A 17,251-nucleotide genomic window follows, 5' to 3' on the forward strand; every position below is an offset into this window, starting at 1 on the left:
GACGCCTCTGAAAGAGAACAGCGCGCTTTGGGAAACGGTGGGCGTTCAGCGTGTGTGGGCAGCGCCCCAGGGAAGCGGGAGGGCTCCTCCGACACTTCAGTAGCGGGGTTTTAACTGTACTTGAAGTTATTTTGGCGCCATTGTATTTCCTGATTATTTGGTAGGCGTGTCTTTTTCCGCACGGAGACGTCAGTCTCCGCAAATGTGGTGTAAGACTAAGGGCAAGATCCTTTCCCAGGTTTACGTGGGGAAAGTTTTGAGAGAGTGCGATCACAAATGTAATTCTGCATTGGTACTTAAATGCTTAATTGCAAACACTTTTGGTAGTATTGCTTTTTTGTGTGTGACTTTGAAACTGTATGAAGGTTTGAAATATTTTAAGCAACAAATTGCTTGGAAAACTGATGAAACTTTTGGTAATTGAAACTGCCCCGGTTTTATTTAATTGTACATGATTAACAGAGAAAGGTGGATATAGTTTAAATTTTTTCTTTTTGATTACTATTTGGAATATTCGTAGGTTCTTGTTGAGATTAACTTTTCTACCATACCTGACAGTAATAAAGGGTGCTAATACTTTGGTTCATAAGGTCTTTAGTTGGTCAACTGAAGCAGACAGGCATTTGGGGTAGGTGATTATTGATACAATATTAAACACTGAAGAAGTACCCTCCTAGGCCAGAGCAGCTAACCATCCATCCATCTAGCTCACTACTTGATTTGTTGTGGCACCTTAAGGGTTGTGGGATGAGGAAGGCACAGGAGTGTGGCTGTGCCCCTTTATGCTCCCTCAGCATCCCTCAGTTCTTGTATTAGAGTCACTACAGGACAGAGCTTTGCCTGTTCCTTTTAGAGTCTGCTTGTGGACTTGTCTGTGACATACCCCATCAGCATTACATATTTAAAAGATACTTGCATGTATCCTCAGATAGAATGGAGGTCTTCAGTGGTTTCTTCAGGCTAAAAGTGACATGCCTTGCACAACTTCCTAAATATGAACTTACCTGTGATATGGCAGCATTTGGGGAACCTTTGGGAAAAACATTTAAAAAAAAAAAAAATTTGCAATGATGCCTGTGCCTTGAATTCAAGCCAACAAGGCTGAAATCATTCTTAATTCCAATATAAGCTTATTTGAGTTACGTTTTTCCCATTTCTATATAAAATGTTTGAAAAATTTAATATTTGCTTCCCAGTGTTATCAGAGAGTTACCTAGCAACTTTATTTCAATTTGTTAACATTAGTGAGATGATGCTTAATAAGTACATCTGTATACACTCTTGTGATGCTGAATCTAATACAGGCTGAATGTAGCTAGTGAAACAGCATGAACCAAATGACAGCAGAGTACAAGTTCCAAGTCACAATGGCATTAAGCATCGTGGTGTTTTTTCATAAAGCAGAGTAGGAATTTAGCAAAGTAGTTGGGGTTTCTCATGTTGATGTTTCTAATTTTCTGGTGATGTGTGCATTTTGTGTTAGTTTTTGTCTTCTGTTCCATATGTAGTTCTAGAGTTACAGACTTCTAAAACCAGTTCTGTTTCCTACAGTTGGCCTTGGCAGAGTTATACGAAGATGAAGCTAAAAGGCAGTCATTGTGTCCTGACAAACAAACACCTACAAAGATCAGTAACACAAAAGTATCACAGAGGTAACGTGTGCTTTGTGCTTTAGAAATGTGTTGAATAGGTACTGTATTAGCTCACAAAATTTTGTTATACTTACTTGATCTCCTACGTGTATAAAAAACAATGTACAGCAGTTCATAATCTGGAATTGTGAATCCCTGTAATAATGCATAATCTGTGTCTTCTCAGAGTGTTTTTAAAATTCAATTTATTTAGGAGCCTTTGTGCTATATGGTATTCCAAAACAGTTTAAACCCATTTCAGATAAGATGCTATAAGTGTTGCTTTTTGTTTACACAGATAGAAATTGGAAATTTGCTGTATCAGAAAAATACTGCAGTTCTTTGCTGCTTCAGAATTCAGCAAATCAGTAGTTTGTGTCAAACTTGGCAAGTAAGCTGCTTTCAGTGTTGTATTTATGTTAGTACCTGATGAGACAAATATTCATGTGAAAAATTATTAGTAGGCTCCTATGGGGTGAGAGAAATAAGAAGGGCTTCTTAATGAATTTGGGTTTAGCAGGTAGAAGGAAAGATATGTAGCTATATATAAATCCAACTTTTGCTGACCTGCAGTGTTTGCAGTTCACATAGCATTTGAAGATTCAAGTAGTTATAAATTTTTTATAAAGAACTCTTGCCAATTTTTAATTAATTCTTATTTAAATTGTTTTAAAGAGAAGTCTTTATGTCATTACTGTCAGTGATGTCGTAACAGGTCATGTATTTGGCTTGTCTTTCAATTGCTGCTGCCGATACGTATCTGTGATTTAAAGGAGGTTAAGCAGCAGAAAAGATCTTAGTCATCAGAGCCATGCTTCAAGTCCATCTGCAAATGCAGATCTTCAGGAAGAGGGTTTTTAGCACGGTTTGTGACACTTGGAAAATAATCGGGTTTTGGTGAGTTTTTTGTTTCATTTGGTGAAACCACCTAAGCTGATTAATCAGCTACATAGAACACAGTTTATAAACAAATAAAGCAAATTACTCCATTTACCAATACATATCACAAGGTTACAATTTCCCACTCCAACTGAAGGAAGAGCTGCAATACAGTATCTCAGATACTTCTGTGTGATAGCTGTTGGCAAACACTTGCTCTTTGTTGGCAATCATACTGGAATCTGTCTGAGAAAGAAGAGATGGCTGCTATTTACATGGTATCCAAAATGAGATTTTTCTTTCAGTAGACTACAGTTTGCTCTCAGATGAGCAGTGCAAAGAAACATAGTGCTGCTGTTGAAGTCAGCTACTTGGCTTACCTTCCACAATTGCAGGTATAGAAGAATGTCTCTAGGCCCTGCTGGAATAAATGCCATATTATATATGCTGTAATGTTGTATAAGTTCCTTTAAGAAGCTTAAAATACAAGCCCTGTAAAACCTATGATGCGACAAAGGAATTAAAAGATTAAAGCGTTTCTAGTGCCCATGACCAATACATTAGTCCATACCAATACATTTTTTTTCTGAGAAAGTAATAGGAAGCAGATCCTTTACTTGGATATAGAATTACATTGTTTTATCATCACTGATACTTAAAGAAGCAATGGCCTGCTCTGCTACCCTTCAATTTCAAAGGTACAGTAATCAGCCAAATTGTATAAATCTGAACTAGTGATCTGTTATTGCTCATGTAGCAGATTGTATGTATGTTCTTATCCCATGGTAGTCAACTACCTCATATGCATCTCACTAATGAATTTTATCATCAAGTACTATGGGATAAGAGCATATATCTATACAGCTTTTCCTAGCATTTTGCAAACTGCCAGTCCTAGCTTGTCCAGTGGTAGCTTATCAATCTGTCCCTATCATAAACCAGAATCTGATTCTGCATTTTAATCAACTTTTGAAGGTCTTTGCGTTGTTACCATTCAATCTGTTTTTAAAATTGCGTAAAATAGAAGTGAGAACAAATACTTTTTATTTTTGAGGACTCCAGGATATCAAGGAAAGCCAATGTTGACTTCACTAGGCAGCTTACTTCTTGACAAAACCAGCTAAAATATGAAAAGAATTTGAAGTGTAATTAATTCTCATAAGCTGGATTCTAAAACAGCTGTTGAGCTTGCATATTACATGTGTTATCTGTGGAACTACCAGTGGTGTAAAGCAGAATTCTGCATAATAAGAATAGAATGAGAACAAAAAACCTCCAACAACTTGGTATCTTTAATTTTTGAAAACTGTAGTTTCAGAAGTTACATATGAAGTACTTAGTGAAGTGTATGTACCAGTCATCTTCAGATGTTTTCTTTTATTCTCTTGGCAGTCTTAAAATTGATTCTCTTAGAAGGTTGAGAAAACCAGAGAGAAGCATGAGCGATGACAAAGAAAACCAAAGGTATTTTTAAAACAAAACAAATTTGTTTAACAGTTGTGAAAGTAATTGGGTTTTTTTGTGACATTCACACTTTGCTCCCCCCATTTTTCAAAATGCGTGTGAGCTGTCTATTCTGCAAAGAGCTAGTAGGTACAGAGACACTGTGTGACTTCTTAAAGTAAGTGTTAGCTGTACACTGCTGTAGTAAAACTATACTTAAGCTATCTGGCTGTAGTGATCTAGGACCTGTAGATGCCTTAACATGTGACTGTGGATGTAAAAAAAAAAATCTTACACTTGGACTCTAAAGTTTTTTTGCCTTTTCTCAAATACCTTGAGTTGTTCTGTGTATCCATTACTCAAATATTTGAGTATATCCTTTCTTTCATGAATACAAATTCTGATGAGAATTCTTGTTTCATCTTCTTACCACTGTAATAGCTTTAAATCTAATAATTACAGATTTTTCCATATAAATGGCAGTAAGGATAAAAATTTACAGATTTATGTACAAAGGAGAGATACTAGAGGATTGCCAGTTACATGACATCATAAAAGTAGTATGATTGTACAGCACCTTCATACTCACTACTGCCTTTGGATAACTGTAAAATATAGTGAAATCAACAGCATTTTGAAGTCATTGGCCTGAGAGGCAGTTTTATATGGATTAATTGATTTGCCTTGCCCCAAGTGATTAAGTGAAAAAGTTAAGGAGGGTAGAAAGCACCTGTTTTATTGGTTAATAAGACTTCTTGTAATCAAAGACAAAGCGTTCAAGTTTGCCAGGTTTTATATTTATATACAGATCTTTCTACAGCATCTATTCCATTGGTATTTAGAGATTTATAGCACCTTTCTCAAGATAATCCTCAAGGAATATCTTGATCTTCATAATCAAACAGATACAGTTTTGAAAAGAATAATTTGTAATTTAACTTTTCACATTCAAGAGCTAGAAATGGGGCTGTGTTGAAAGAAAAGAACAAAAATTAACTTTCACAGCAGTTTCTGCAGATTTTAAAATGCCTTGAAAGGTTAATTAGATTTATTAGAAACTTTCATTTCTAATATTGGCAGGAATGGAAGTATACTATATCTTTAAATTAAAAGCGCAAATTGTGGCACTGTTCAGGTTTTTCAATAACAATTGTACGCTTATTCTGCTAAGGTGGTATTAGTTGTGAATCTGTATTCTGACCAGCCCAGACGTGATCCCATGCACAGGACACCCCTGAGGAAATTGGTCTTTCTGGGAGCAGATGACATCCACATATGATGAGGTGTAGAAAGCCACAGCTGCATCAGGACTGCATTCACTTGATTATATGGCCTTGGCCCCTCACCCCTGGGGCATGTTCCAGAAGGCACCTTGATAGTTTTGTCAGTGAAATGTCTTTGGAGTAGTGCTGCTTGGATTTCCGGGGAGGTCAGAGCCAAGCGGAACATTTCTGTGATCAGAATGAAAATGTTTTGCGCCAAATTTGGCTCTTTGTTATTTTTTTTCCTTTGGATGGGAAGAGGAAAATTATACTTGTCATTTAAAACATTGCTGCTTATGAACGTTACTATTCTAAAGATTTTATTCAGGTGACTCGGAATATAGAGGATTACAGATTTCTGGGGCTTCTAATAATCCGAGTAAAATTGTTGCTGAACTCTTCAAGGAAGCAAAAGAACATGGGGCTGTCCCATTAGATGAAACTTCAAGAGCATCTGGTGATTTCAATAAAGCTAAGGTAAAAGTTAAAAGATACTTTGATCTGTTTTTACATTAGTCTCTCTGAAACTCATCTAACCACATGAGAGCAAATACACCTTATTGTGGTTTGCGAATAGCAGAGGATTTGATCAACACAGTTGTGCTCTATCTGTGATCAGGTAACTTGCTCTAGAAAACAAAGTGGGGAGGAACCACACAATTTCAGGGGAAATCATTAGAAATCAACCTGAGCTGTAATTATTTGCTTTATTTTTAATTAAAATTGATTTTTTAAAAAAATAAACTGCAGTTGTATCCCAGTCAAAATCTTACCTGTTGAATTACTATGTTAGAAAATGTATGCAGATTAGAAACTGAAATTCATCATATAAAGCCTGCTTAGCCTCATTATGGTTACTAGATACAATTTTCCACTTGGAAAATATACAAGTTAGAACAGTATGTTTGCTTTTTATCACAGAAACAAGCTTGCTGATGCTTTTATTTGCACCTAGGTAAGAATTTTAATAAACTTTCAGATATTTATTTCAATCAGCTTTTCTATACGTCTTTTTCCAGTCATTTTCTGGTGGTGGATATAGATTGGGTGACTCATCACAAAAACATTCTGAATACATATACGGAGAAAATCAAGATGTAAGTAAAATTCTGAATAGCTGGAAAACAGAATCTCCAACAGATGCCTGCTTAATCATGTTTACAGCCTGAAATGCCAGTGTTACTGTAACTACGTCTGTGAGGAAAAGCTAATCTCTAAATATTACATATGTGTTGGGTATAAATTGTTTAAGTGTCCACAGAGGACAGATGTTCACTGGATACCCCTAAGACCTTCATTATGGAATTTTCTGATGTAAATTACTTCTAAATTCTTAGCCGACATTCCTTTTAGTTACTGTCCTCCAGCTGTTCTGCATTCTCTTAGCTATACTAATGTTTTAATCCTCTTAGGTTAGGAATTGTTTCTTCTTGTGGCTTGCAAAGTAGCCAGTCTCCAACTGGAGAGCATGGATGTATTCTAGGAATGGTGAAGCAGCAGGTTAGAAGCCTTTTGAAAATTGTCTTGCCTTTCTTTCCTCTCATTTAAAAATCAGGAAGTGAGGGTGGAGGGGGAGACAAAGTTCTCTATACTTAGCTATTTTTGTGAATGGCTAGAGTAAATGTTAAGCTTATCTTAACCAAGAAATCAGTAAGGCCAAAGGATGTGATTCAGGCTGGATGGGTGCTATTGTGTCACACCAGGAGCTGCTACCTTCTACCCCCTGAAGTAATCCTTCTACTGTGTAAGTAATAGCCAGCTGTAGTGAGCCAGAAACATGTTGCAGGAGGGTTACTATAACTGGGGGCAGGGATGGTTTTCTAAGGGAAGGTCAGTTTTGCTGGCTAGGGGAGCCTAGTTGTGCTGGACTGCAAGGTGATTGCAGCGAAGAGAGGTGCAAGCTCTGAAAACAAAAGGCTCTGTCTGGATGCACAGACATGCAGCAAAATAAGAAGGGAGCAGAGGAGATTGGCTTCCAGGATTCTCCGCATTGGAACGGAATGGAGCTACTATCAACTTTATTGGAGCTCAGCATGTAATAATTGGCAGAAAGAGCAGTTTTTGCTGTAACTGACGTATCAGCAGTAGTTTGTAATTTTATGGATTTGTTTCTTAATTTATCAACAAGAAACATTTATTGGCTTTGAAACTAATTGGAACACTGTGAAGATTACTACACAGGCACTATATCATCTGTTATGTCATGGATAGCAGATTGAGATTCTTTTTCCCCGAGTGTAAGAGTGGTCCTGAAGTAGATAGTAGTCTATAACTATTATTTGCTTTTTTTAAAGGATTCTAACAATGATAGTTACAGTGCAGCACTCTGTTCTTCCTTTGTTATTCTTGCTTGTGGCATGTTACAAAATCTGTTTGTAGATCAAATATCATTTAACTAATCTGTGTGAAATTGAAATACCTTATTTGTCTAGCTTCACTTCTTTAAATTTCACCATTTTGACTTCATAGGTTCAAATTTTGCTGAAACTATGGAGAAATGGCTTCAGTTTAGATGATGGCGAGTTGAGATCATATTCGGACCCAACAAATGCTCAGTTTCTTGAGTCTGTTAAAAGAGGGTAAGTTAAAATGGCAACATTTTTGAGGTATGTCTTTCAGGTGAAGTGAAGGAAAATGCTTTCTCTGCATGTCTGTGATTATCAAAAGCTCTAGGCTTCTTCTCTGCCTGCACCCATAAAATATATTCTGTATTTGTCATCAGATGCATGGGCCATTTAAAAATTTGGAACACTTTGGTTCCTTCTGGTGATTTAACTCCGAATGTTACTTGTTACAGACAGCTTTTAGTTTCATATGTTTTGTTAGTGCATTCTAGGTTTTGACTGTCAGCTCACTGATTTTTTTTTTTTTTTTGGTCCTTTAGGAAGAAATTTGTAAAATAATTGTATGTCTGTGACTCTTAAAGTAAACATAGTATCAACTCATACTGAGTAAGGTTTTGTGTAATTTTGTATTGCAGTTCAGAATGTAATTGGGAAACTTATTTTTGTAATTAAGGGAAATTCCTTTGGAACTGCAGCGACTTGTTCATGGTGGCCAGGTTAATTTGGATATGGAAGACCACCAAGAACAGGAATACGTGAAGCCTAGACTGCGATTCAAAGCTTTCAGTGGTGAAGGGCAAAAACTTGGAAGGTAAAAAACCTTTCTGTTTTCTGTTCTGTGTTTGTATGTTATTTCAAAAACTGGATTTAGCCAATTAGGAGACTGTTGGAGAAGCTAATCAGATGACAAAAGCAATATAAAATTATTCCATGCCACAAGTCTCAACCCTGAGACCTCAGAGCTACCAGTAATCATAAAAATTTACATATAATCTTAAAGAAGGTTGTCTTAGTCCTATATTCCTCATAGATTTGCTAGATACTTTGTGTTTTGTTGTGGCTATGAGATTTCTCTGTCTGTTCTTGCATATAGTTTGGCCTATAATTTTTTTTTTTTTTTTAAACTTCAGCTGTGTTTAAATTAGGAGCAAAGGAAGCTGAAAGGTGCTTAGAACTGTACAAACTTCATGAGAAAATCTCTAGATGGAAGAAGCAGACTCAAATACTTGTTCCCCATTTAGTGAGAAGCAAGCAGAACTTAGTTATAATGTGATAGTGGCCAGTAAGGATGCATGCTGCTCTGGCTTAGCTGCAGTACATGTTGTCTTTTAGTGATGAGATCATCACAAAGGGACTAGGAGATGCTATTGCAGCAATGTGGCTGATGCCTGACTTAATGCGGATGGAAAGTATTTTTGTATGGGAGAAAATCATATTTTTTTCAGGAATGAAGCAGCAGAAATACTGTCCTGAAATATAACCTTGTAAGTGGTCACTCATTGTAAGTTATACAAGACAAGTCTGTTAGCTCTAAGAAAAGGAAATGATTTGATAAACTATTATTTTAATCTGATCCAAAATAAATGAGCAATAAGTTGTATCAAAATCTTGCAACTTTTACTAAGATTTGATGAAAACTTCAAATGATACTGCAGAAATCTGTAGTAGGAGGTGCTTTTTTTAAAAAAGCAAACAACCATAGGAATTGTACATGCTTTTCTACATGAAATGATACTGCAAAGTCTGGACTGCGTGAGAGGAGGGGCTCAACTTTTAACCTTTGATTGGAGCCCTCATTTCCTTCAATTCTAGTGTCATCTCCAACTACAGTATAAAATTCATATATGTAGTAAAAAATATGAAATTTAATTATTTAGAAAAGCTTGCACCTGGTTCTGTTTCATTTACTGTCCCTGTCTGAGGGTAGGATGATGCTTTTAAAACTCTAACGTGTATAATTCAATTGAACTGATACATAACGTGCCAAAATTCATTCCTGTGACTAAACACTTCAGACTACTTTGTCCATAATCTCTGTTCAGTTTAAATTGGTCAGTAAGAGGAAACAGGTAATGTGACTTCTACTCTGCCAATCATCAGCTTTTTTTGCATAACAATTATAGGCATTATAGTATGTTTTTCAGCTGACTTGATATTATCTGTTGAATTGTAAATACTTCTAGGTTTCTGTTCATGATTGCATTTATTCATGTTATATGTTTGGTTGCCAGAAAAAGGTATTACTGGTCTGCTTCTGTGGGTAATTCAATAAATGATTCTTAACTGTTTCTAATCTGTATTTCATCTTTTTAAAAGTGAGGAAGTGTGCTCAGTAAAACTGAGAAGGTAGAAAGTTCTGTCAGGGATGACACAGAGAACAATTGTATATAACAACTTCTTCACTTGAGCACTTGCTCAGATTATTAAAGGAAATAGTTGGGGAAGAGAGGATAACGTTCTGTATATAAGAAAATGTGCACACCTATTGTGTGGTGGTTTTGTTTTGGTAGCTTATGAAGTCTCAGGTATGAAAACAATGAAAGGAGCAGCCAAATGGTTATCTCCAAGAAGATGTTATTCCTTTTTATACTAAATGTAAAAAATTCCACCTTACTATGTGGTGCTATTGATTACCTGTTAATATCATCTGCGCTTTGGAAGGGTGGGGGATGCCCAGAATCATGAAGTAGTGCTCCTGAAAGCAATTACTAAAGCAGTTTGGGTCAGTTTAGTGCAGTATAATAGTACATAATTATTTTTTAATATAGTCCAGGAGGTACAACATACAAATCTTAATACTGAAGACTGTCATTTCATGCTCTGTAAGAGTAAACAAAGATAGTTTTGTTCGCACTTCATTACCTATTTTAAATCATGCAAATGTAATGCAGATTTATAAGAAAAATAAATATTAAATATTGCAATAATTGACAAGAAGATACAAAAGCATTATTTGTGTCTCTTGTTAGAAAACTTGTGTTTAACTTAGCTCAGGAAAATTTGAGAGGATTTTAATTTCTCATTTGTAATAGCTATACATGGTAATCATTAAGTGAAAAGGACAACTGAAATATTATTCAATTCTAGTTTGACTCCATTAGTAACATCTGGTTTGTTTTGTTTTTTTTTTTTCAATCCTTTAGCCTTACACCTGAAATAGTCAGCACACCTTCTTCCCCAGAGGAGGAGGAGAAATCCATTCTTAACGCGCCTGTTCTGATTGATGATTCCATGCCAGCAACTAAAATTCAAATTAGATTAGCAGATGGAAGCCGATTAATACAAAGATTCAATCAAACACACAGGTAAATTGATTCTGAATCAATGCAGGTAACTGTAACTATTTTGATGAGTTTGTGTTTTGTTATTAAATGAATATCAGCAAGACATCGAAAAGGGAAAAACACAGTTCTACTGAAATGCTATACTTCTGTGTCATTTTTGTAACATAGATGTACTGATGAATTGGCTGTCAAAGGAAAATTCTGTACTTGAAACCACAAGATATTTGATAACTGCAAAGTCACAAACTTTTATGACCAGTTATGTCCTGTGATTCACCAGGACGTGGTACCAGCCATAACTTTTCTCAGGGCAACTGAAATCTGGACAGTGTCGCTATGTAGTCATCCCAGCCCTAGGCCCTTCTGGGGAGGAGCATGTGGCTGACTTGGATGACTCTGTGAAGGGACTTTATTGCAAGGTGTGGAGTATAGCCTCAGTTGGAATATAGTCCACACTACACGCAGAGACATCTGTGACCCATAATCAAGAGCTCCAGCTTTCTATCTTCTTGTACTTGAGACTATAACCCATGTCATGTTTAGTGACAAGCATAGACTGCAGCCCATATGCAGAAGCGTTATGGACATAACATGCTCATTTGCAATTCTGGCATGTGAGCTGGACATAATATTGAGAACCAACCTTTGTTTCATTTTGGATGGTCATCTCCTAGGAATTGGCAGCATGTGAACTTGGTGGGTTTTTTAGATCTTAGTAGTTTGCTGATTAGACCTTGCCATCAGTTTTATTGACATTGTTGGGGCATTGCCACAAATCGTGTTGGCCAACCCCATTTATTTGCCTAAGAGGTTGTGTTAGCGCAAGGTTCTGCTGCTTTGCACTTCGTGGCTGAGAGAACTTTGGGCAGAGGGCAGAGATTTGGGCAGTATTTCCACCCACGCTTCACAGCAAGCAGGACTCAAGCCAGCCCTGATGTGAAATCTGCACCATCTGTGTTAGAACGCAGCTGAAACTGAGCTTGAATCCTGCCATGGAGGTGGTCTTAGCATGGACCCAATTCCACGTTAATACTGTTATATGGAGAGTTCACCTGTTTACTTTTTTTCCTTCTGGCTCAGAATAAGAGCAGAGCCAATGTGCAACTTTCTTCACCTGACAACATACACAGACCACAATGAGGCAATTTTAGTTGAGATGCCATTTTAGCAGTCTTGATAATGTACGCTGATAGTAAGGTCCAGGTCCTTTCTTCGCAGCACCTGCTGGAGAAATGACAGAGACAAAACATTAGGGCTTACTGGGAGCCTCTGTAGCCATGATGTGTTTTCTTCTGTCTGCATGAAAGGGTAGAAGTGATAAACTCCCCAGTAACATCTGTAACTAAGGGTGTGTCGACAGAAGCTTATTTTCATCATTATTAACTTTCTCTTGGTTGTGGATCTTTGTAGTTTAGTTAACACAGCCATATGTATGATCAAAATAAGCTTCTAAAGTGCACTGCTTGTGTCATAAGCCTTGAAGACTGATAGAAAGTTGAAGTCCCTGCTTGCTTGACTGCAGTAAATCTGCCTACTTACTAGTTACAATAGATCTTCAAAGATTTATTCTCAGTATACTGTCTTAGGAGAGAAACCTCAAGTTTCATTTCTTTAATCTCTAAAATCTTATTTATTTTTCATCTATGTCTTAAAAACTAAATTATTCTTGTTATCTTCTTGATGTGATTGTTTTATGAACTGTTGTTCAGAAGTGCAGTGCCAAGTGAAAGTAGGGGAAACTTCTTGCTCTTGAAGTACATTAATTAATAATTCCCCTCTGCTTTCTCATCACTGTCACCATATATTTTAAGATTCCTCCTTCCATTAATAATGTAGACTTTTTTTGGAATGGCTAATTAATAATGAAATTTTTGACAGCTGCTGTTGAAATTACTTGACTTCGTTAAGTATCAATTTGCAATGTACTTCTATGTTACAAATTTTATGTTGAGAAAACAAGCAACATTCATTTTAATTTTTTTGATGCAAGAAGCAAAAAATTCTCGGTTACAACCATTAGTCATCTGGATCAAATGGAAATGTAAAATCAATAGGGCGTATTAAATAGTTTAGTCTGTCAGAAGGTTTTGTGTTCTCTGATCATCTTCAAGTTCAGAGATTTATGTCAAAATGGAATCATACACAGTTTTCCTGTCCATATCCTTTCCACAGGATTAAGGATATTCGAGATTTCATTATCCAGTCCCGTCCAGCGTTTGCAACAACTGATTTTGTTCTTGTGACTACCTTTCCAAATAAAGAGCTAACAGATGAAAACCTGACACTACAAGAAGCAGATATACTTAACACTGTGATTCTTCAGCAATTAAAGTAATCTTACAGTTGTTGGTACAATATAGGATGCGTGCTGTATTGTCATATATTGTGTTTCTAACAGGTGAAAAAAAGGGAAAGATCTGTGTCTTTTTAATTCCTCACTTCCACAGATCAAATTTTTGGGTTTCATGTCTTTCAGTTCCAACATATATAACTTCTTTCTTTTAATTTCTCAACATTGTTCAGCCTTTTCTTTAGTGTTAAAATTAAGCTTCCCTATGTTAGTATGTTTCAAACCACATCTGTACTAAATGTGAAATGAAGTATGACTTTATGACTCTTCATTATTTTGAGGGGGGTGGGGGGAGAAGCATTTTTCTGAAGGGGACAGTCTTTCATACAGTTGGTAAGATTTGCACTATGGAAATGTTTTATGCTGCATTGACAAACAGCCATTTGAAAATTTAGCCTGTAGGTTATGTTTACCTTCCAAGCTGTATTAATACTAAAGTGTTCTGTTTAATAGGTTGACAGATAGTTAATGCCCTAATGTTTTTGTATATTCTGATTGTAGTGTTTCATGGTGCAGTATAATATTTATATTCTGGGTTTTATGTACTTTTCCCTGTATCATTGTTCATATGAGTGAATCAGCTCAGGAGATGGAAACCTCAGTCAGCTATTGCAGACTACAATAGATTGTTCTCATTTGTATTCTAGTTGTTGTTCTTGTGGTGAAAATAAGTATATATATTTTTTTTTTCTTATTGAAGTTAAGAGAAATGGGAGAGACCACTGTCATCTGGAGAAATGCTGTGATTTAGATTTCATGAGAGTAAGCCTGTGGTCACTTTGAACCTGAATATGCAGTTGAACCCTGTGCAGCTACATGATTCTTTATGTGAACAGTTACTTAACACCAAGCAAAAAACCACCACGGTGCACCAGCACAGGACTTGTTTATGCTGTCACTTGCATGCACAAAAGCAGACATGTTAATTGGTCATGTGTTTTTGACCTAAATTTCAGGTCTTTATATTTGGAATTTTGGCCAGAGGCATTTTGTAATATTCAATGGGGATTTGGTTGTGCTACTTTCACTATACTTGTTTGGAAGCTGTACAGTTAAACCCCTTAATCTTTGAAATTATATATTTTTTGAAATAACTTGGCTCTACACTGCGGTATGCAGGTAGGAATCTTATGTTGTGGGCAAACTGGCTGCTGTGCATTAGTCTTACACAGTTTTATAGTATTTGTGGCTTTATAGCAGATGAGTGGATCACACTCTGAAGGACGGTAAATGGGCTGTATCTCTTGTACTGATACATGTGTTAAAAATGCTGTTATCACTGATTAATTTTGAATATATTAGAATTTATTTATGCTAAGCTTATAATTGCTCAGTATAGTTGATTCAACTTACATTTTTACCTCAAAGTAGATATTTGACTGAGTAAATTTTAAATGTGCAATTGTATTTGAAGTATTTTGTTTTGTAATCTGCATGATGTTAATCATAATTCATTTCATGTGCTAAGTAATTAAAATTTTAAGCTAAAAAGACCATAGGCAACACTTGTTTTCTTCCCAATTTATGTTGTGCTGAAGTGGTGATTGTGTTGCATGCTGGGTACTTAAGCCTAAATGGAAAGGAATGGACATATACTATGCGTATATTTTATATAATAACACTTCTCTATATAAATGCAAGGCCAAAGTCATTATTGTGATAACGATCTTGGGAAATCTGTGGTTTTGGCATATTTCAGTTCAGAATGTAGATAAAGTTACATTGCTTATTACTTCTAAACACCATTATTAATTAAACACTGATGTATGAAGGACAGTGATTAAACTACATTGTTGGGTTTTTTTTCCCCTTTATTATGCCAAAACCTACAACTGCATATTATCACAATCTCTTTGTTTCAAATACCTGGTAAATTCTAGTGTTCAGTAGCAGCTGAGAGTAACTGGGGGTCCCAGTAGTTGACACTATTTTTTCAAGCACTAAGAAAATGTATCAATGCTCATGTTTAAATATTTCACTGCTTCTCAGTACTTTAAAACCTATGAAATCATCCATCTCATAATTTTATAACATACTTTTTATTAATATTAAATTTTCATTCATGTAGCTAACATCCTGGAAGTTTTGGCACAGAACAGTTCTCTGAGTACAGACCTATGTGGATATGCAGTTAAAGGAGAAGGGAGACTGAATCAAGGGAGAAGGAACTTAGTAGAGGATGATCTTTCTCTCACAGCAAGCCTGCTGAGCTTCTTGGGAATTCCTCTTAGCTTCCATGAAATACAGGTAATAATCCTGTCGCTTGCTCTTGTAGGAAGCTTATAAAACGCTCAGGCTTCACCTCTGCTTGTCTTTCTCAGAAATCACACGGGCCAAATAATCCAAAATTTTTCTTTCTCTTAAGAAAACCTTTTTTTTTTTTTTTTTTTTTTTGACACTACTCCCATCTTTGTGTTTATCCAGAATAAATGATTACAATCATGCTTAAGTTTCTGGGGTTTTCTTTTTTTCAGCAGGACATGAAGATGTTTGTAAACATTCTGCTTTAATCAGACTACTGGACACACTTGTACAATTAGCATATATTAACAGCTGTCTCATGCTGTTCTCAGTCTTTGGTGAAAATCTGTCCAATATTAAATGAACCAGGGAAGAGCATGCAGGCTCTCAGAGGTGCTATTACTAGCTTCTTGCTTAGCTGCTTGCACTAAGCTAAAGCTCCCATAATCTTTAATTGTATCATTCTGAGCAGGGAGAATAGACAGAGGTGCACGTTCCCCTTGCTCTTGATGATTAAGCCTGACAGGCCTCAGTGTAGGCATGTGCTGATGAGACAGCGAATGGCAAGGGTCTGGAATAATAAATACTGAATTCCTGGTATGCCAAAAGCAGTAAGCTTGTGGTGTTTCTATGGGATGGATATAGTTGGAATGTGTCTCTGAAGAGATTAAAAGTAGGACTGGTACTATTTAGCTGTTTATCAATTATTTGAAAATAAACGTTGAAAAACAAAATATTAGTGTGATGATTAACAACAGTAGGCAGCAACTATGATAAACAACTATGATAAACATTTAGTGAACTGTAGCATTCAGACCATTTGCATCCTTAATACAGCCAAATGTCAAGTTATGAATCTGGAACCAACTGTGAAAGACACTAATGGCCTGGAGAGCACTGGCCCTGTAAAGGAGTTGAATGACAGGAGGAAAACAATTCAGCAGAACTGTTTATACCCCTTTGAGGTTTACAGAATTGACTTTGTGACTGGGAGACGGTTTTAATACGTTTATTACTGGTGAGTTTGATACTCTTTATGGTGCTGGTCTTGCTTCCTAAGAACGTTAAAGATGGGACCAAAAAAATCAATGGAAATGCTGAATTACATATCTTAAAAGTCCTTCAAAACAGGTAGCTTATCAGAAAGAAAACAGAGAGATGAGGTGATTTAAAGTGGGCAGTTACTTCACAGAGGGGAAAAAGGTATCGTAAGACTTTGTTAAATAAAAGCATAACAAGAATTAGAAGCTTGTACAAAGCCAGAAACTTAGTTCAGGTATTTGCAAAGTGAAATTAAACAACATTTTTCAATAGTTGAACTATTGCAGTGAACCAACCTTGAAAATCAACTTCTCTGTCTTCTGGGGTTTTTTTGTTTAATTCTCATTGTTAGGCTGGCTTTCCATAAGATTTGTTTTAGTTAAAGCAAATATATTGGCATTTTGCTACTGAGACAACAAGGTAAAATAAGATGGTTTAGTTTTGGAAAGCAATTTACTTTGCCTTTGTCCAGTCATAGTTACAATTAATAAATTTTGCGCTATGTTTCAGATATAAAGGCTGGAAACATCGCTGTTGATCTTCAGTATTTTCGTTACAGGTGTTCCAAAAAAAGTCTGTTGAACTTCAGAGAGATGATTAACAGAACTCAGATTACAGACCAGAAGTCACCTCCTTACATTTCTTTTTTGCAACACTCCTTTAGTAATGGTCTTGTTCTGTTGATAATTGGAGAGCTCTCTGGCATTACATCTGAAAGTTAAAGGAAAGAAACAAAGTTGTAAAAGTTTTTCATCTAAAACGGTGAAGAAGGGAG

General features: G+C 36.1%; 1 protein-coding gene across 1 annotated transcript; it reads left to right on the plus strand.

Moving 5' to 3' along the window:
• The first annotated feature begins 202 nt into the window (after positions 1-202).
• On the plus strand, positions 203-13,926 carry UBXN2B (UBX domain protein 2B). The gene is made up of 9 exons (XM_026841463.1): positions 203-292; positions 1,552-1,652; positions 3,903-3,974; positions 5,533-5,692; positions 6,235-6,312; positions 7,685-7,794; positions 8,234-8,371; positions 10,704-10,865; positions 13,017-13,926. Exons 1-9 carry the CDS (start codon positions 203-205, stop codon positions 13,177-13,179), a joined length of 1,074 nt encoding a protein of 357 aa, XP_026697264.1. The 3' UTR covers positions 13,180-13,926.
• Positions 13,927-17,251: the final 3,325 nt, after the last annotated feature.

The sequence above is a fragment of the Athene cunicularia genome, assembly GCF_003259725.1.
Source record: "Athene cunicularia isolate RWA chromosome 2 unlocalized genomic scaffold, athCun1 chr2_part1, whole genome shotgun sequence".
Classification (NCBI taxonomy): Eukaryota; Metazoa; Chordata; class Aves; order Strigiformes; family Strigidae; genus Athene; species Athene cunicularia.